Source organism: Choristoneura fumiferana, chromosome 7 (assembly GCF_025370935.1).
Source record: "Choristoneura fumiferana chromosome 7, NRCan_CFum_1, whole genome shotgun sequence".
Classification (NCBI taxonomy): domain Eukaryota; kingdom Metazoa; phylum Arthropoda; class Insecta; order Lepidoptera; family Tortricidae; genus Choristoneura; species Choristoneura fumiferana.
The window spans coordinates 13,261,915-13,283,146 of record NC_133478.1 but is presented as its reverse complement, the minus strand read 5'-3'; the positions used below and the strand labels follow the sequence as shown (position 1 = coordinate 13,283,146).

The 21,232-nt window shown below is 39.7% G+C and overlaps 2 protein-coding genes across 8 annotated transcripts in view; both read left to right on the top strand.

Moving 5' to 3' along the window:
• beta-Spec (spectrin beta chain) overlaps nucleotides 1–10,003 on the top strand; it is a 60,715-nt gene extending 50,712 nt beyond the window's left edge. The window contains exons 32-38 of one of the 7 annotated variants that reach the window (XM_074090234.1): nucleotides 124–271; nucleotides 3,495–3,635; nucleotides 4,586–4,729; nucleotides 6,641–6,734; nucleotides 7,248–7,427; nucleotides 7,920–8,090; nucleotides 9,914–10,003. In XM_074090234.1, the coding sequence (XP_073946335.1) occupies nucleotides 124–271; nucleotides 3,495–3,635; nucleotides 4,586–4,729; nucleotides 6,641–6,734; nucleotides 7,248–7,427; nucleotides 7,920–8,090; nucleotides 9,914–9,917 (882 nt within the window). In that variant the 3' untranslated portion in view covers nucleotides 9,918–10,003. Of the gene's footprint in view, nucleotides 1–123; nucleotides 272–1,877; nucleotides 1,941–3,494; nucleotides 3,636–4,585; nucleotides 4,730–6,640; nucleotides 6,735–7,247; nucleotides 7,428–7,919; nucleotides 8,143–9,913 lie in introns of those variants that run through there. The other 6 variants (XM_074090235.1, XM_074090237.1, XM_074090238.1 and 3 more) reach the window with 6 other exon arrangements.
• Nucleotides 10,004–12,111: 2,108 nt separating this feature from the next.
• LOC141429430 (brachyurin-like) lies at nucleotides 12,112–20,943 on the top strand. Its single transcript, XM_074089735.1, has 7 exons — nucleotides 12,112–12,286; nucleotides 13,514–13,645; nucleotides 16,753–16,906; nucleotides 17,426–17,524; nucleotides 18,079–18,215; nucleotides 19,944–20,000; nucleotides 20,725–20,943. Exons 1-7 carry the CDS (start codon nucleotides 12,152–12,154, stop codon nucleotides 20,842–20,844), a joined length of 834 nt encoding a protein of 277 aa, XP_073945836.1. The 5' UTR covers nucleotides 12,112–12,151; the 3' UTR covers nucleotides 20,845–20,943.
• The last annotated feature ends 289 nt before the right edge of the window (nucleotides 20,944–21,232 follow it).

Genomic DNA, 21,232 nt, shown 5'->3' with positions numbered 1-21,232 from the left:
CCAATCTGTGGACTCGCTTAACGCAGCGGACGCCCTGAAGGTTTTTGCACTCGCACATTCCTCTTCGTCCACCTACATTCCCATACCATCAAAACCTTAACCAAACCCTTTTGATTTCTTCAGTTCGAGGTGAAGGAAATGAAGCGACGCCAGGAGGCAGCCGAAGCTGCGGAGAGGGAAAAGCGGGAGCGGGAAGCCGCGGAGGCGGCCGCCGCCGCCGCGGCCAAGGACCAGGTCGACCGAGCCGCCTCGCCAGAGCCGCAACCACAAGGTAAGACTAACAAGGTATCTTTAGTTGAGAGACATGGGAGCTACTACGAAAATCTAAGTTCTTATTGTACCGTCCCTCTCACTCTCTTATTAAATAATATAAGCGTCAGCGGGACGGCAAGATACGAAGTTGGAATTTTGCACTTCGTAGGGCCTGATCAAGTGTGGTTGTGAAAGGTGACTATCAAGATTGAGCAAACAATTGGGCTTATTTCTTTAAAGGCCGGCAACAGATCGAAATGACTTTCCTTGAGTTTTGGTACAGCAACCAGCACTAATATCTGACACAGCAAAGTGTGCGTAAATATCTGATTAAAATGTATTTCTAGAGCTGGTAGGACATGTCAAATGTTTTTGTACGCTCCGCTACGGCAGATATTAATGCAGATGGCTGTACTTTCCCATCAGATGAGCCGCATGCTCGTTTGCCTCCCTCTCATAATAAAATAAAGACACAATTTCACATAACTTGGGATTGTGCACTACACGTAGCAAATGGTGAACGGATAATGAAATCATTAAGAAGATAATAACCAGTAAGAATTTCATAAAGCGTGCGTTTTGTTATGTGCAGCTGATGTCAGTTTTGATGGTCAACTTTGTATGCAACTAAATAGGAATAAAAGCTATTTGTCAGGAAAATTGTTTTTAAGAACTACACTCGTATCATGTCTTTGAACAGTTATTGATAGTTAAAAAAGATGTTATGCGAGTTCCAATCAACATAATCCGATTTAACGTAACTTAACGAGAGAACAAGTTAACATCACTTCGAATCACATATTGCAATGTAAGCACGCATGTGTAATGTCTTAAGCACTCGAGAAAAACTTAATACGAGAACAATTTCCACTAACTTTCACCAACAACAGGTGAATGCAGCTTGCATATTGCAATAACACTTGTTACTTCAGAATATATGCGAATATCGACTTGGTTATAAAAAGAAGCACTTTCTGCACTATGATAGGCCATGGAAGGCTTACGGCATCGCTTGCCGCTTTACGTGTGAATTCATTGCCCTTAGTAAGCGTACTCGGACGGCGAACGACTAACTAAAGATGACTGTTATGTACAGTCAACGGCAAAGATATCGACACGGCCAAAGTTACAAAAATATGTATACACGACTTTATGCACTTAACATTAAGGCCGTGTATACATATTTTTGCAACTTTGGCCGTGTCGATATCTTTGCCCAAGACTGTAGGTAGTCTTTCTGTATCATGCAGTCCATTTTGTTTCCGCTGTGTAAGCGTGGGTTCATATGTTATTGTAAGGCAGTTTCAGTCGGCGGGGTTTCTTTGCGTGAAGAATCTATTAGTTTATGCAAAAATCCCCTCTCATTGACTAGACCGTACATATAACAATTATTTGCCTGCACCCAACCATAGCAAAGTGAATTTCATGAGGTGAAATACCGCACAATTGGCATTCAGAACATTTTTTTTCTATGTTCAATATTAAAAAAAAATGCCATTTCAAAATGTATCAATCACATTTGCTTTTCTTAAATGGGACTTGCATACCGTTCGCCGCGCGAGTCGCTATCGAGCGTCAAAGGGCGGTTACTTACCGATGTGTTGTCCACACATGCACACGCGTAGTCGTAAGGAGAACGTCCACTAAAGCGGCTGAGAAGGCCCAAGAGCGACCACACTCCCAGCCAGGTAAAACTCAACCAATGTAAAAAGACCCGGCTATATACGCATGAGCTTCGATTTGGTAGTTAAAATGGGTGTATACGATATCTAGCCGGGTTACACCACGCTCGAAACTAGCTCAAGCTAATTGGTACACGAGTTTGTAACTATATTTAACCGTAGCTTCGAGGCTTTCAGTGTTTACGTACAACGTTATACGTTTAGGTCTGTTTAGGTTTTGTTTAGTAGTTGGGGCTAAATAGCACTTTTCTTTATTACTGCACGACTTTTAATGCTCATCACCATCTCTAGATCTTCGGTGATGGTATCATCTGACGATTTTTATTCTCGTGCCATTGTCATCGATTCACTGTTTCACGATCATCTATTTGCAATCGGTGTTTAAGAATTTAAGTTGTCTGTTCGTTGACATTGAGCCGGCTAAATAGAATTACATTGTGTGGCTAGCTTTATTTTTGACGCCCACCATTCAATGGAACTTGCTCAATGTCTTCGATGCCTTAAATCTCATAGAGTGCTGAAAATATCAATTTAATGTTCAAGTCTTCTGAACATTTCTCTATGGATTTTATTGTTAATATAAACACCGATTGCCCTCACTCACGTTACATGTAAACTTTATTTTTATATCGTTTTACATATTTTCTATATTATTATTTACTTTGTGAACGTCTAGTCACGGTGAAGGTTTGATACTCTATCTTTGTCACTCTACCGCTCCAGCTCTAATACTTTAGCCTATTTGAATCATTATCGAGTGTACTGTGTATCCTTCTGTAACAGAAGCTGTAAATAAGGTTAGTATGTGTGCTCACTTACTTGCTTCTCAAACTTTTGCTTTCTATAAAAATATTTTATATAAAAAATGTTTTGTATAAAACGCTGTGCTTTTTATATTTACCGCTTTATTATAGCTTTATTCTATGTGCAGTATTAGCCGTCGTAGGGTATTAATAAAATTAATGGGTAAAACTAAAAGCTCGAACAGGTAAAGGGTCGATATTCTTAGGTAGTTCTTAACAGTAACTGTGATTCTATTCTTAAGTAGTTTGTAATTTAGTGTATGTTGTAGTATTAAAAAGCACTATGCATGCCTCAGCACGGTATTCCTGCTGTATTAATTTGTGTCGAGTGTGTGTGTGTATTCTAATATATGGATGATTGTAATATAATAATGCGAGAACATTTCAAATTATTCCCTCAAGCAACGCGCATTATTCGAAGCATAGGAGTACTAACTAAGCCGTGGTGCCCGGACTAGCACCTTATAATATTTCATAATTTTTGCGCGAAATTACTTTTGAAATTTGCTGTAAGTTTTTTGGTGAAGAGAAACCCTGTATGCACCTGCGAAATAATAAACTTGCAAGGGATCTAATAGCCTTAGTCCTCTCATTATGAGAGGAGGCCTGTGTCCAGCCGCGAAACGGGTGGAGGTGATGAGGGTAAGACTAGATGCCAATTGTAAAATCAACTTAGAATACGCACTCACATTCCAGTAGCATGTAGTTACTAGCATGTCGTAGTGTAGCATTAACTAGCACGTAGTGTCGCATGCAGAGGCTAGCCCCCGGCCGGCGACGCCCCCCGCGGCCCCCGTCCCGGCCCCGGCCCTGACCCCGACCCCGCCCCCGGCCTCGGCCGCCGTCGAGCGCCCGGGGCCCTCCAAACAGACGCCCGCTAAACCCGCACGGTTGTCCAGTGAGTATTGTACTTAGGGGTTGCGGGATGTCGTGGTTGCAAAAGGTTCAACGGTCAAATAAGTCGGCTACAAGCGTAAGCGCTACAGTCTAAAAACAATGAAATTTGTATGCAACTTTGTTGTTGAGTTCAGCGCTCCAGTAGTTTTTTTTCTTTAATTTTCGATAGACCGCCAATATTGAAGAATATTTGTATTTTATTGTATTGTATTGCACTTCGCTTTCTAATATATAGAAAACAAATAACTTTTACACATATTTTTAAGAAGAATTCTAATCATTTTTATCATACCTATATAAGTAGATGGACTAAGTGTTGCTCACAACTTCGTCTTCGCCACAGTCACCTCCAGGGACAGTGAAAGAATTTCTAGAATCGATTCCCTGGTTCAAGAGATTACCCCTCACCTTACAAATGCAAAGTTTACTTGCGTTTATAAGTTGGCTACTAAAACAACATATAGAAAGAAATAATACAACCTATTTGAACCACGACTTCCCTTAAACCTATTTAGAACCCTTTTAATTCGGAATGGTAGTAGGTGACTGTTATATGTCCATGTATGTTGCATGTCCTAACAACTGTTATGTGTAACATTACGATAAACGTCCAAATATCAAACTATTGAGCATGATTGCTTTTGTTTTTGCTGCAAAGCGTTCGTTTTTGTGTTGCTTTGAATTATTTGTTTTGTTTTTTTTTTCTCCACCTCTACTCCGAATCCTTCACATCATCCGATTTCATCTTTAAAAAAAAAACAATGGTTGAAATAACCATTCATAATTTCATTAAAAAAAAACGATCAAATCATCCATTGAAAACAATAAAAAAATTACAATTACATTTTTCACTCGACTGCCATTTCAAACATCGATTCTCGATGTAATCGATCAATGGAAACCTAATACATCCCGTCCTTCCCGATTCGCTACCTTCCTTGATCCGTCCAGCCGCTGGCTCGAGTTCGAGTCCGGCCACGCCCTCTAGCAGCGGTAAGGTGAAGTCGCGTTCGCGGAGCAAGTCGCCCTTCCGCAGTTTTCGGTGGAAGACTGCCAAGAAACTGCTCGCCGGTGCCCACCACAGCGACGACGAAGGTACACGTAGTGGACAGTGGATAGGGACTTTAATAACGGTAGTTATGATTGTCAGACAATAAAATAATAATATTGGTTTGCGATCGAAATGGAAAGTGCATGTTGCAAGATTGCGAAAATTATCTATGCAATAAGTGAAAATTTGCTCTTCTTAGATACCCTTAATTATGTTAAAAGAGTAGAAAGAAAATGTTTTCAAATTAATAAAATGATGTGATTTTTTTAAGTAGTCATAATCTGAACGCAGTTGGAAGAAGACTTTCTTAAATGGGTACATTAAGTTCATGTAATCATCAGATTTGTTACCCACCAAGTTCCTACAGTTCTTTCCTTTCCAGTTCTGGTCGTGGACAAATAACTGTTACAAACACTATACATAGTACACATTCACGGAATTTATGCGAGCAAAGAACGCATTACATTTATCCTCCTGCGACCCACCAACAAAAATTTACATCGAAATTTAAAACTTAATGGCTCATATATAAAGTTGAATTCATTTTTTTGTAAATTTGAATAATACAGAGAAAATGTCACTTTATTCCTTTTTCAAAAGATATTAGTTCTATTGCTAACAATATGTCCTAGAATTATCACTTTGAACCCCAGGAGGTTATGACATCAATCAAGCACTAAAGCTGCGTTTCCACCAATAATGATGAAGGATGTGTTGCGAGCACATCTCTGGTGGAAACAGCTGAGCGGAGCGAGGCGAGGTAAATGAAGCGTTTCTATTGGTTCATGAAAAACATATTCCTCGCAACACATCCTCGCACAACATTGGTGGAATCTCTGCTTTAAAATAAATAGAGATGTTCCAGTACTCTCACTTAGACAAATGCTAGAAAATCGTATTCGATACAACGTAACCGCAAGTAAATTATACGGCAATCTGACTGTAATCGAATATTTAGATGTCAAATAAAAATAATAACGAAAGTATGCTTTTGTTGTAGCGGTCCGCCACCACTGTCCACTATTAGTTTATTTTTAGGTTAGGCGCACACGATCAACTTTTGGAATGCCTTGTAGAATCTAAAGTTGAGCGTATACGCCCAGCCTAATGTTCGCAAAGTTTGCTTTGAGTGTGCTGTTGTGCCGTGCGCATGGTTCGTGATTGTTTAAATTATACCCCCCATGGTTATTATAATAAAAAAGTTTTACTTGCGTGGCTTTTATTGAGAATGTCAATGGGAACGAGGAGTTGAAGTTAGTATCAAACCTGTCACTAGTGATTACTGATTAGACATAGTTTTAGTAGCAGTTTTACAGGTATTTATTATACCGACCTCCTGTTCAGGAAGAGGCTTACTAAAAAGATGTTCAGTGGTTTTTAAATAAATTGTTAAAATGAATGAATGCTACTGTAAAATGTTGCGTACTATACGAGTTTGAAACTTATTATCATGTTAACAGGCGCCTTCCATTCTTTCTGAGCTAGAAAGAGAGAACAAGCAAGACAAAAGCAACTATATTCATACATGACATGAATAGGCTAGTGCACGTGCCGTTTTTATAACTTTATCCGACTGTATTAGTAAGAAGTAATGTGCTGAGTTACGAAACGAGTCAAGTCTCATGTTATCCATTTTCAAAGGCTCTAAAATGGCATCTAATGGTTTTGGTTACGAAATTTTAGGTGCGAAAATAGGCCAGTGGCACCAAGTGGTCAGCAAAAACATTTTTTTTGAGCTACCTATTTTATCGTATGAGGGCCCATAGAAAGTTGCAGCCTGTTGTCATGATTCCTTTAAATAAAAATAAATAAAAACAGCCCTGGTTTAACGACCCTGTGAAAGGATTGTAGTATTATTCAATAAAATAAAATCCATTGAACATGTTTAGTGTGTCCAACCGGATCGGGGGGTAGGCGTAGCGTGGCGTGGTTATAATACTTGTGTCATTGCACAGAGGGCGCCAGCCCCGCGAGCGAGGACGAGGGCGTGGAAGGCACCCTGGTGCGCAAGCACGAGTGGGAGTCAGCGGCCAAACGCGCATCCAACAGGTAACATATACTTACATATCGTAATGATTGATAGAATTAGTGGTCCAGTGTGATGCGAGCGCAAAGCAAAAAAAGGCTTATTTTAAACCTATAGCATCAGCAAATTGTTGAACGGGTGGAAGACGTTTTGTGCCTATGGAAGATTTTATTTATCCCTAGTAAAGATATTTTCACACTTTACTACCTTGTCGCTGTCGCTTCCTGTTCGAACTTTTGTGCGAAATTGACAGAGGGCATACAGTGACAAGGTAGTAAAGTGTAAATATATCTTTGACCTCGACTGTACCTGAGCGACAAGCTCGGGCTAAAGCTTGAAAACGCGTTTTCTCAGAGATAAAACCAAGCTAGATCCATTGTTCACCCCCGAAATAATCCAATGGTTGTGTCCGAAAGCTCCGAAATAAATAAATATACAAGAATTGCTCGTTTAAGTAAAATAAGTTTTCTCGGAGACCATTGTACCTTATCCGTCAAGGTTTTTGGTTGGTGTTATATTTAAGATTACAATTCCAGATCATGGGATAAAGTGTACGTGGTGGCGAAGGACGGGCGCATGTCGTTCTACAAGGACCAGAAGGCTTACAAGTCCGCGCCCGACCAGTGCTGGCGCGGCGAGGCGCCGCTCGACCTCAACGGGGCCGTCGTCGAGGTCGCCGCCAATTACACAAAGAAGAAGCACGTCTTCCGGCTCAGGTGAGACCAGCATACAAACTAAGTGATATATCGTCATTGCGTCTGCGAGCAGACATAGCCCCGGAAACTTTCGTGCAATTTATGTTTGATTTGTTAAAATATTGTTTAAACGTTTTCCGTATTCAAGTTATAATCCAGTTCGTAGAAAAAATAAATAAAAATCAAAGCTTTTCTGTCTCAGTTTAAAATGTATTTTTATTAAGAAAAAGGAGCCCCGCTGTGCGGGGCTTCGTCAACTCTGTGAATAAAAGGAATTGTTTAAATGTGGAAAACGGTTTAAGACAATCTTTAAAAAAAGCAATAAAGAATAAAACAGACTTTCTTTCAAAGTTGCGCTTCGATAATATTTGAAATGAAAAAAAGAAATGCCGTCAATTATGATTCATGAATGACCGACCGGCAGTAACAGAAATTTTAGATGCCGCGAACTGTTCCCATGTCGGAAGATATGAAAATTAGGTGACACTGTGTATAAAAAATGTGTCGTCGCAGGCTGGCGATGGGCGCGGAGTTCCTGCTGCAGGCGCACGACGACAGCGAGATGTCGTGGTGGCTGGAGGCGCTGCGCGCGCGCACGGCGGCGCCCGCGTCGCGCTCGCACACGCTGCCCGCGCCCTCCAAGGACGAGCCCAAGCGACGCTCCTTCTTCACGCTCAAGAAGAAGTCAGTCAACACACTTACCTTCTTATTCTCGCCGTAGCTGTACGCTGTAACGCATGAAGCATGTTTGTATTACTTTAAGTAGGGTTTTTAGTGTTGTGCGTGGAATCTACCTTTGTTGTGGGGTTTCACTAACTTTCTTCATGTTTAACCTCTCCCTCCGGGCTTAATTCATAATGTCGCACCTGGACTTGGTTTTTTTTTTCTCTGTTCTTCACGCTCAAAAAGTCAGTCAACACACTTACTTTCTTATTCTCGCCGTAGCTGTATCGCATGAAGCATGTTTGTATTACTTTAAGTAGAGTTTTAGGATTTTGTCCGAGGAATCTACAGTTTTTGTTGTTTGTTTGTGTGTGTTTTGAACTTTCATCATTTTTAACCGTGAGAGGTTAACACATCCACGCTCAATTCACAATTGTCGCAACTGGATTTGGATGAGTCTAAGTGATTGCGTGGAATCTACCTTTGTTGTGGGGTTTCACTCTTTCTTCATGTTTAATCTCTCCCCCCACGCTCAATTCACATTTGTCGCAAGTTGTTGGATGAGTCCAAGCGAAGCTCCTTCTTCACGCTCAAGAAGAACTCAGTCAAACAAAAACCCTTCTTATTCTCGCCGTAGCTGTATCGCATGAAGCATGTTTGTATTACTTTAAGTAGGGTTTTAGGATGTTGTGAGTAGAATCTACATACCTTTGTTGTAGTGTTTCACTAATTTTCTTCATATTGAACCTCTCCCTCCACGCTCAATTCCCATTTGTCGCAAGTTGTTGGATGAGTCCAAGCGACGCTCCTTCACGCTCAAGAAGAAGTCAGTCAACACACATACCTTCTTATTCTCGCTGTAGCTGGACGCTGTAACGCATGAAGCATGGTTGTATTGCTATAAGTAGGGGTTTTATGAGTGGGGCATTTATTCGAGCGTTTCAACCGTCTCATTTTTCTGTACACTTTTCTGACACAATGGCCGAATATTTTAATACAGCTTTTTAGTTATCTGGTAGAAATACAGGAACTCTAAAAAAAATCGAAAACAACATCAAAATCTACAGCCAATTCGTAAAAAATGTGACCAGATCAGACCAGATAGATGAGGCGGTTGAAACGCTCGATTAATCGCCCTGTGCGTGGAATCTACCTTTATGCTGTCGGGTTTCACTAACTTTCTTCATTTTTAACCTCCCTCCTCGTTCAATGCGATAAATTATAGTCACGTGTTGTCTGACATATCCAACATTATTTTCCGTAATGTAATGTAATTTGATACATATTCCTCGTAACTAAATTCCTATTCATATTGTTGTGTTGCAAAAATGATTATCGATGTCGATTTTACTAACTAACTGTAACGTTGTACAGTCGATAACAAATATTTCGGAGCGGGCGAGGTGGTCAAAAATATCGGAACATGCACTCTATTCTCAAGGTTTTAGAGTTCATGCTCCGATATTTTTGATCACCTTGGCCGCTACAAAATAGGTGGCGACTGTACTAACATTCATTTTATATATTCACACAAAGTGTTACATGCTCGTACTTCGTGTCTAACGTAGATAGAATTTTGCGAATACACGTTCAAATATAACATGCTTGCCAAGGATCTGCCAAAACGTCCCTCATTTCACTTACACAATTCACTATGACAATTTAGGTCCCATTTATGAGTCGAAATTGTTGAATCACAATCTTGTAACATGGTAAGAAAGTCCCTACTTGATACAGGGCTAGGTTTTGGAAATGACAGGCGTTTTTACGACCCTTGGATCACCTTTATATTTTATTTATATTATGTTTTCAAAAACTTATATCCTTTTTTTTTCTGTCCGCAGCTAATTGTCCCGGAAGCGATAAAGGCGAGCCCCCGTGCGCCGAGCCGGGCCGAGCGCCGGCGGATCCGCCCGAGCGCGCCCGAGCACGCCCGAGTGCCCCCGAGCGCGCCCGAGCGGATCCGACCTCGCCCCGAGGACGCCGCACATTTCTCACGACGCTTGCTGCTGTAAGCTTTGCTAATGACGAAATTGTCACGAGCGGCAATGTTATTAAGTTTAATATTTCGTTGCGTACAAAACGTTATTTAAGACTGTTCGGTGATTGAGTGTTTGGATCATTTGCCTTCGTCTGTATTGTATTTATTATCGCTCGGTATCGATCGTATACCGACTAAGTGAAGATTATTAGATTTTTATCCGAGTACCATCCCAGCGCCCGACGTAATTGTTGTATTGTACTTCGAAAACGACTATAAAATAATACATATTTAATTATAAAATTTTAAATGCGACGCTATTTATGGTGAAATAATTTAGTGTTTGAATTTCAGATTGAGAAATATATTATATTGATTATTTATACAATGTATGTAAAATGGACATAGTGTATGTAAATTCAGTTGAACTAGAAATGTATGTCGTTCAGTAATACTTTACTAACTCTGAATAAATGAAATTCTATTAGAACTAATAGTGATTGACCAATCAAATACCATTTGACGGATGAGTAATGTATATCGCATTAGATATGGACGTGACGTGACGTTAGCTAGAGATGGGATTGTAACCGCATTTACAGTAGCCGGCCGCCGCCCGCCGCTACCTTCGGAGCCGTGGTACTCAACAGATTTAACGTAAGCTACGTAATTGTACTAGAATTAATTTTCCATTATAAAGTGTCTTCTTACGCGGCACCGCGCCGCTGCTGCTATTGACAATGCCACATTTTCGGTACCTAAATATTAAATCAGAACTTTCTTATTAGATTCTTCGTAAGTGTAAGAGGCATTTAGTAGGTAGCTAGGGTTAGGCTCGCGCAGCAGTGCCGCGGCCCCGCCGAATTGTAAGTATGCTTCACGCCTCGTAAGTGCTTCTACAAACTATCGTGTCTTTATATAAATCTAATTTTAATTAATTTTACTGCCAACTTTCACAAATTGTTAATCGTCTAAGCGGCAATATTGTATCTAAATCACCTTCCTTAGATGTTACGATCACACATTTTTAGTTCAGTGTCATTGTATTGTATAGGAGAGAGGTGCAGTGTGGTAGCTATCGCCCGATGTGCTAACTTCGCCTTTCGGCCGTGCTACTATGTCCGCCAGTGGCGCCACCTTACTAGGGAATACTAGCATTCTCTACATTATACCACCGCTAACTATAAAGTCGATCCTTCAACAACACTCCTGTCATTTTGACAGTGAAGTGGCCGGTGACCACGAGCGATTATATTAGCGCGGCCGATTCATACTGCCACAATATTTCACTATTGCATGAATACCTATGTTTATAAATGTCATTATTTTATTTTAAATATTTTACTTTTTTGATGAAAATATAATAAATAATGTTTTCAAATAAACTTTGTTTTTATTTATGTATATTAGTTGTTAAAACCCGTAAATAATTAATAATTAGAGACTAAAATAAAGCCGTTATATGAAAAATTATATTTATGTAAATTATTTCGAAGAGAAAGTCTCATAGCTACAATACAATTGTACGTCATACAAAAAACTAGCATTTTGTATTATATAGGTATGAGATACTATATCGTATTTACTTCTATTAAGCTTTAAAAGGATTATTTGACTAAAGCCTGCGTCTTGCTGGTTCCTAAAACGACATAATATACAGATCTATTGAATAATATTTAGGTACACACCGCATTTTGTCGGAAAAGTTACTGAAACTAGTTGAGAAAGAAAGGTAAATACGAACTTCTCGGAAAAAATACGAAGAAAAAACATTGTTCACTACATCTGTACTACCCTTTACTCGTACTACTACGGTATATGCCGTATTGATTCCTTTACTGACCCACCACAGAGTGATCTCGCAATATCACTATGACGTTTCCTGTGGAAAGTTTCCAATGTGGGCCACGATTCGTTTGATAGTACTTGTCGTATCTGCATATTTGGATCGTCTATCGAGAATTATGACATGTGAACTAGGTCGTTCTGTAAAGAAATGCTTATCTCCTATCACCACTCGACAATTTCCCGGTCCTTATCATCCATCCAAGATAACTGGTAACAGCATTTCGACACAAGATCGTTCAGCGTGCGGTTTAAAATGATGAAGCTTGTGTTTTTGATGTTGCCGGTGATTGGTGCTTGGCGACTCTGTGAGGATGGGTCTTGTGTGGGCAGCAGGCAAAGCAGGATTATCGCGGGTGATATTAGTGAGCAGAATTCCAGGCCTTTTCAGGTAAGAGATTGAGACTAGGGGGCTGTTTCACCACTTATTGTAAAATTTTATGTGTCGGATAAATGTGATGCCGTCTGTCATATACAATTAATCAATGAATGATGAAATAGGGAGTTAACTCAGAAAATTGGTACTAAGTGTTTTTTTTTATACAATATGGGCGTTTGGCCACAATCACGCCTGATGGAAAGCGAGGATGAGGCCTACGATGGAGCACGCTTGCCTAGTAAATGCTCATTCACCCTAGACTTGAAAGCGGCCAAATTGTAGTGTTCAGGAAACACAGTCGCAGGCAGGGAATTCCACTCCTTTGCTGTCGCACAAGTTTGCTGTATGAGACATGATGTTACTTTGCTATAGGTTGTAAATGAAGCTGAAAGCGGCTCGTCCCTGGCCACTGACCTCAGAATAAGATGGCTTGAGCTGTAGTTCACACGCGGGCCTAGTGCGGGTAGTGAACTTCGCAAACACTGTTGAATTACGTCGCAGATGTACTCCTAACGATGTTTTCTCTTTGGAAAGCAAATGTAATAAAAGCTCTAGCTCGAAACCATGGTCCTCAAATAATTTATTGAAGCCGGCGTTATTTTGCGGAGGTCCATATCAATATCAATGATCAAAAATAATTACTTTGCTCATTCGCGCCCTTATGGTAGTTACGTCTATGCATGAAATGTGTGTTCATGCAGTTCCCCCACCTCTACACTGTAAGAATACACTATACAGACGCGATTCAAACTCGACCAGAGTTCATCTTCAAAGTTTTTTGATGAACGACAGTGTTGCTCTAAAGATGAACTCTGGTTGAGTTCGAAACTAGTTAGTGTTGAGTGGTGGTGATGATAGTTGGTTTAGTGTGATTTGTGTGTGTTCTTACTGTGTGGAGGCGGGGGAGCTGCATTAACACACATTGTTGCATAAACGTAGCTATCGTAAGGTCACGCGTGTGCCAAGTAATTGTTTTAGTTCCTTTAACCACTTGGCAATCTAGTTGTTAAATAATTCAACAAGAGCTTGAAAGCTTGTAGATGTAGGCCACCACGCAACCCTGTCTTAGTAAATAATATTATTTGTCTACTATAACAATGTTTATTGAATGACGTACAATGTCATTACGACACGGTTCTGTGAAGGCCTAGGAATAAAATTGGTTGACTGTATTGGTTGGTAGGGTAACGCGTAGCACGACTGATGGAGCTCTATTCTACCCCCGATCCCTCGTCGCAGGTGGCTCTGTATTCGAGGGTAGGCACGACCGGTGAGCTGGGCTTCTGCGGCGCGACGTTGCTGCATCCTGAGTGGGTGATCACGGCGGCGCATTGCTGTTTCCACCACGGCGAAGAGGTCAACCATGTGCAGGTATTATATTCTTTGTAACCCTAGGGCTGTGGTGGGCCGTGGTGGCCCAGTGATTTGACCTATCGCTTCTCAAGCCCGCGCCTCTGAGTTTTTCGAAATTCATGTGCGAAATCACATTTGAAATTTATCGCGAGCTTTACGGTCAAGGAAAACATCGTGAGTAAACCTGAACAAACCAGCGAAGCAATTCAATGGTGTGTGTGAAGTTTCCCATCCGTACTTGGCCCTCGTGGGAACTACGGCCCAAGTCCTCTCATTGTGGGAGGAGGCCTGTGCCCAGCTGTGGGATGATGATGTAACTCTAGGGTACTTTTATTTTTCGCCAAACATATTTTTAATATACCTACGATTTTAAGCTATTTAAATGTAAATAGTGACTATTGATGTCATTTCATTTATGTAGATAGACTAAAATATATAATTTAATTGATAAATTCACGGTTTTGACGGTGGAGCAGACGGGTCCTCGAATGGAGACCACGGACGGGAAAACGTAGTGTAGGGCGTCCTGAGGCACGGTGGACGGATGACCTTAAGAGGATCGCTGGCGGCGGATGGATGCGAGGGGCTGAAGACAGAGTGTTGTGGCGCGCCATGGAAGAGGCCTATGTCCAGCAGTGGACTGCTGTAGGCTGATGATGATGATGATGATGAATTGATAAATTCATCCGCAGCATTCTTCGTCATAAAAAATAGCTTAAAACCCTCCCCCTGCATCGTACCCAGCTCAAACGTGCCCATAACACCAACAGCATTACCCCGCTGAATGGCAGTGGAGACCTGTTACACCAAAGTCAATGAGGGCTATCGCGTATGAATTCGCCACTAGAGGCGCATAATATCTAGTTAATCTCATAGTTTTTGGGTGAGCTACGCGGGTTTATTTATAATTAGAATAATTTTTTGAATATTTTGCATTACCTGAAATTAATTATGGCAATTATGCGATAAGGGACAATGAATGTCTGTGTTTTTGAGACAGTTTTGTCTTTCGAAAACTTTTGTCCTCCCTTTTTTCCGAACAAAACGGGACTACGCAAGACTGTGGTTGCTCGATATTTTTATGATACGGTTTTAAGATGGTTTAAATATGATTTTAATTTAAACTTGGTTTCCACGCCCGTGATAACAGACTTTAAAAGCCACACTTAAAAATCTCACGCAACAGTGGCGCCATCTAGTAAGACAAAAAACGATAGCCCTCATTGATTCATTAATTTGACACGCGCACAAGAACATGTCATGTAATGACAGCGGGATTTTGACATTCACTCATTCATTTAATTCATTCTTCTTTTATCCCCCGACCACCCCCGACGCAAAAAGAGGGGTGTTATAAGTTTGACCGCTATTTTTTTGTGTATAACCTCTAACAGCCTTATTCATAAAAAAACCTTAATTGAGGTTGATCGGTCTGTTTAGCAGATGATTAAGCTTAATTAGACGGTTGTAAGAAGTATGATTCATAAACACTTGCTAGCAGTCGCTAGTTGTTTGAGCTGCTGAGAACGGATTAGACGCGTTATGTTGGCCACCTTGACAAATCAAAGACAAAAAATGGCCTAATCGATAATTTAAAAATTGACAGCAGTGACAGCAAATTAGCAGGAAAAAAATAAAAGCGAGATGTTGTTTTCCCGCCATTTCCGATCCGCATGTTTATGTTGTGTAAAAAGCCAAACTATGTTAATCATCCTATTTTTTTTCATATTTATTGTTAATTTATTGTTGCTAATTTAGAGGATTTTAAATACAAATTCCTGAAAATAATTTTCCAGTTTTTTTTTAATTCTTTGCGTAGCCCTGCCTTCACTTTATATATCTTCGGTATGGTTTTTTGCTCTTGTCAAAGTCAGCTGTTCAAACTTGTGGCGGCCATTTTGTGACTTAGCAGGGAGATAAAGGAGGGTCTACAGTCCTCTAACTTTAGCAGAGCTTGATCGACTGATTAGCGCTAACAGACGTTTATGAATCATGTTTTTTAGCATCGGCCTTCAAGGAGCCTTCAAGGAGGCTCTAACTTTTTATGAATAAGGCTGTTAGTGTATATCAATATCTTCATAATTACTGATGTTGTGAACATTCAATATAAGATTGTTGCATCGATTTATACTTCTTAAAATCATAGCAATAATGGTTTATCTACAAATGACGGAAAAAACAATCAAAATTAATTAGTAAAATGTTCACCATGTTACACTATCACATTATTTTTGATTAAAAACCTTATTCTTCTCGGGGCGCGTGAAAATTTTCTTAGATAACATATGTATACAATAACAGTAAACTCGCATTCCCAGTAATATTTTACGAATGAATACCGAAAACACTGTCCACCAATTATGAAAATCCGCCATCCGCCATTATCAAACTATTATGCAATGTTAAATGTTTGTGAAAATATTCTGCATGATGGCACATAGCATAAAAGTTTCATTTACGACCATTGATGTTACGCATTTATACAGAAAAGTCAGAACCCGCTGAGGTTTAAGATACCAATTCGAGTGCACATGTCAGGTTTAGTCTGAATAAAGGGTAACATCGCTCTTCTACTCAGTCGATATTCAGCCCTTATAACTACTGTGACCCTTAATAACGCAATTAAAACGCTACTATAACGCTATTAAACGGCAATGTGGCCTTAAAGCTGAATAATTTGTGCCCAAATAAGAGTTATAGTTGCTGAATAGCCGGCTATTCAGCAACTATACATCAATGCTATTCAGCTTTAAATGTAAATGAAATCCATTATCCGGCTGTTATGCGACCAACTTGTGCTACTTGGGTGTGTGTGTGTGTGTGTGTGTGTGTGTGTGTGTGTGTGTGTGTCTGTCTGTGGCACCGTAGCTCTTAAACGGGTGAACCGATTTGAATGCGGTTTTTTTATTTGAAAGCATGTTTGCTAGCGCTGGTTCTTAGACATGTGTTATCAAAATCGGTTCAGCCGTTTTTGAGATATTAAACTTTGAAGAGACAAAGTTGGGGTTTTCCAAATTTTCGTTGGTTAGGTTAGTGCAATCAGTAATTGATGTAGTTGTGTGTACACATACGTCATTCACTTCAACTCTGGTGGCACTACCTACTGTGTCACTGTCAACCCGCAGGCGATTCTCGGCGCTCACTCTCTGTACGACCGTTACGAGAACGGGCGTCGTATCGTGAACGTGGACGAGATCCGCGTCCACCCCGACTGGGAGCCCGCCACGTTTGCCAACGACCTCGCGCTGCTACGCCTCGCCAACACCATGCAGCTCACTGGTACGATATCCTCTCTTCTTATTAGTCGGACACTCTTGTCAGAGTGGTCGTGGTTGCGCAGACGAGGTACATGGAGAGATGTTCGGTGGGTCGCAGACCCTTTCGAGGACAGCCCTCTTAGCGATGTGTACGATATCCTACTTAAGAGCTTTTATAACTGCTGAGCTGGCAACGTTGCATTTTTGTTAGTTTTTCTCGATTATTCCATAAAATTGAATGAAAATTAAAAATGTGGTCTGATAGAACTCTTCGTAATATAAAACGAATTAATGTTTATTAACGGTTTTTAAAGAAAATAAAAGTCTATAACGAATAATTATTGGATTAGACACATTAACCTATATATTAAGAAGAGTTCTATCAGACCACATTTTTAATTTTCATTCAATTTTTATGGAAAAATCGAGAAAAAACTAACAAAAATGCAACGTTGCCAGCTCAGCAGGTATAAACGCTCTCAAGAGTAATTGCAGCGTTGCCAGTATAGCTACTGTAGGTTATTTCGTCTTCAATTTTCAGATACCATAGACGTCGTCCGTTTGCCGTACCTCAGCACAGTGAACTTCAACTTCGCCGGCATGGGGGCGACAGTGTCAGGGTGGGGTATCGCCGCACCAGGTAAACATAAATAGTAAAATATACAAGCAGATTGATCAGTAATTACTTAGGGTAGCCATTTTCCAAGTGTGCTTTGGAGAGATCAGAGAAAGAACTAACTGTAATCAAAATAATTGCGTAAGGGAAAGTTGAAGAGTACAGTCGCCATCAAATATTTCGGAGCGGCCAAGGTGGTCAAAAATATCGGCGTATAAATATAAAATAAAAAAAAATATCATTAGCGTGTCGGGCACTCGGACGTTTACCTTATTAGGAAATGAAAACTGCAGCAGTAGTTATGTAGTTTTTTATCATTACTATTGATGACGTGGTTCCTAAGAATCTTTGTGCGTCTTATACTAGTTACAGACTAGTCCGTATGGACAGTCAGTCAGTCGTATGATCAGTATTGACCAATCTAAATGTGCCACCCTCCACCCTGTCTAATTTTTCATGTGACTTTATGACTGTTTTGAAGGATAAGTTCGCCTTTGTACATCACTTTCTCTTGTTAACTGCTAATTTTATATGCATCATGTACAAATAAAGAATAATATAATACTTTCGCTATCCAGGAGTGACATTCGTCTCGCCGACGCTTCGTGAGAAGCTTATGACCGTGATGACGGACTCTCTCTGCAGCGCGTACTACTTCAACGAACTGCCACCGAACACTGTTTGTGGCTTCCACTTGGAAGCCGGCACCTGCAAGGTACCGTATGATACTAAAGTTCTGGTCCTTTAGTCCCATCTCGAAGCCTGATTTGGTAGCTAGCTTCGCAATGGGAAAAATATTCCCAATTCCCAGCTGGCTACGGAACGGGAATCCTTTAATCTTATCTCGAAGCCAGATTTGGTGGTTCACTTCGAAATGGGAAAAATATTCCCGATTCGAAGCTGGCTACGAAATGGGTTAGTCCTATCTCGAAGCTAAATTTGAATACTAGCTTCGAAAAAAGAAAAATATTCTCGATTCGAAGCTGGCTACGAAATGGGAATATTTAGTCCCGTCTCGAAGCTAGATTAGGAAGCAAGCTTCGAAATGGGACAAAAGAACCACGATTTGAAAGCACAATATCCATTTCTTCGCTAGCTACTAAATCTGACTACGGTACCGAAAATCGTTCCAATCTGTAGTTCATCAGATTATATAGTCGAAATGTAGCAGCCGGGGGTCTCCCGCAAACAATAAAACCTTAATTCTTTAATCTACTTTTTTTTGACAATATTGTTGAAATTAAAACCCGGTAATGTTTAATGTTTATTTGGGCAATAAACGGTACAATATAAAAAAAAACTTAAGAAAATAAGACTTAAACGAAACATAGACCAGCAAATAAATAAAAATAAATAAATAAATAAATATCACGGGACAACTCACACCAATTGACCCAAAGTTCCAAAGTAAGCTTAGCAAAGCTTGTGTTATGGGTACTAAGCAACGGATAAATTATAATTATATAGACAGATACATACTTAAATACATATGCCACTATTAAACTAACTTAAGGAAAGTTAAGTCTTAGAGCCTTCGCACACCACATTTTTTAAACGCGCAGTCGACGCGCGTTTTTGAAACGTGTTGACAGCGCGTTTCACTTTCCGATTTCCATAGAGCAGCCATACATACAACTCGCGTGCGTATGTCTTTTGTACCTATGCAAAAATTAAAAGCTAGTTTTTGTCGAAATGCAAAATGCCGTGGGACGAAAACGTAATTATAAAATCAGTGTACAATCTACGTAATAGTGATTTGATCTTCATAATCGATTGATAGGTATTAAGTCATGTGCCCTTGAAAAATTATCGAATTTCATTTCATCGAAAACGATATATCGCATATTCAATACTAATATTTTCTCTTGGAGTAATTTCACTTCATAGAATAGTCATTACATATTAAAACAATTATTAGAACAACTGTACAAGGATTATTATTTGCTTAAAAATACATTTGATCAACTATTCATGAGACAGAACAACTAAATGTCGATATTTATTTCATCGACGTATTATATAAAACACTTTTATTTCATAGTTGATTACATATTAAGTATAACAATATATTCTACTAGTTTTAGTGATTCAAGATTGAATTCTGCATCTTTTGCATATTTTTTAGAAAATTTGAAGGCTTGTATTCTTCTGAAACATAAAATGAATATAGTTACTATTATTATAAAAATAGTTTTGGTTAGGTTAAAACTGCGACCCCAATAAAAATAAATCGCTACCAGGACAGTAGGTTAGGTTAGAACTGCGACCCCAACAAAAATACATCGCTTCAGGCTCTTATCCCACTTTTGGTTAAATGAAACCAAAAGTTTTAAAACACAATTTAAAATTTAATTTAACAGGCACAGCACGCTAACTAGCTACTGATTTTTACACATAGACAGTATCGGTTACTAAATATTAAGGAAAACATTTTTTTTTTCAGGGTGACAACGGTGGACCTATTACAATATGGGACAATTCTACGGAGGAAGTCATTTTGGTAAGTTGACATTACCCAACAAGGCAAGAAAATCCGTAGGTACTACCTTCGGTCGCCATCTTAGGCATCGGAGCTGTCTAGGTCAAGGTGCTCATTAACACCTGCTAAATACACGATAACAAAGAGAGGTAGAGCTTTTATTTACAAATTCGATATACAGGGTAAAAGACATAACACGTGACTGCAATAAGATTTTCTTAAACTAAAAAAGTCTTTCATTTGAAGAAGTTCATTTGAAGAAGTTGTCGTGTATCGAGTTCGAATCCCATCCGGTGCACCATAAATACTTTATAACTAGTTTACTTTGAGTCGTTGTAATAGGCTGTAAATGTGTATTTATGACCTTGGTTATATACTAGTCTTAGCCCTAACATATGTATCTACTTTCCCATGAGACATGAGTGTCAAGAGCGCAGTCAGCGGTATCGGCAATTTTAGAAACAATATTAGTTTTTCTTTTACAAATATACAATTTTACTCGCAAATGTCATGAAAAGCATTGTATGTCGCACGGGCGGTACTAGAATAACGAACATCGACTCATTAAACTCTAATAGACTTTCGTTCGTAATTCCTTATTTACCGCCCTTAAAACACAATATATAAAATATGAGTGAGTCTCACGGTAGTTTCATGTACACAATGTACTATTTACTTGGTCAATACTTTTTTTACTACATCTATATCTTGTCACAGAAACTTTCATTGTCTTCATACTTCGCAGATCGGTGTGGCAACGTTCATAGACGAGAGTGGGTGCAACGACGAGCGGCCGTCGGTCTTCACTCGCGTGCAGCGCTACTTACGGTGGATAAGCGACAACACTGGCATCGTACTTGACTGATACCTCAAAGTTATCTATGGATCACGTGGATAAAAGCAAAACCATGTAAAAAATTGTAATTAAAGTATGCTAAAAAATAAAGAATAATTTGTACTCGTATTTGATGTCGATTCATCTTGTTTTCCCGACGCAAAAAGAGTGGTGTAGAAATAATTAAAGAGGGTAGTTTCGTTGTATTCCGATAGATGGCGCTAGTGCGGGCGTACCACAACTACGAATCGCGCTCTGAACAGCAGGTATAGGTCTTAGAATGCGTTTGTATTTTTGAACATTAAAACACTCAGAAGTCGAAGCATTTTTAACCCCCGACGCAAAAAGAGGGGAGTTATAAGTTTGACCGCTATGTGTGTCTGTATGTCTGTCTGTGGCACCGTAGCTCTGAAACGGT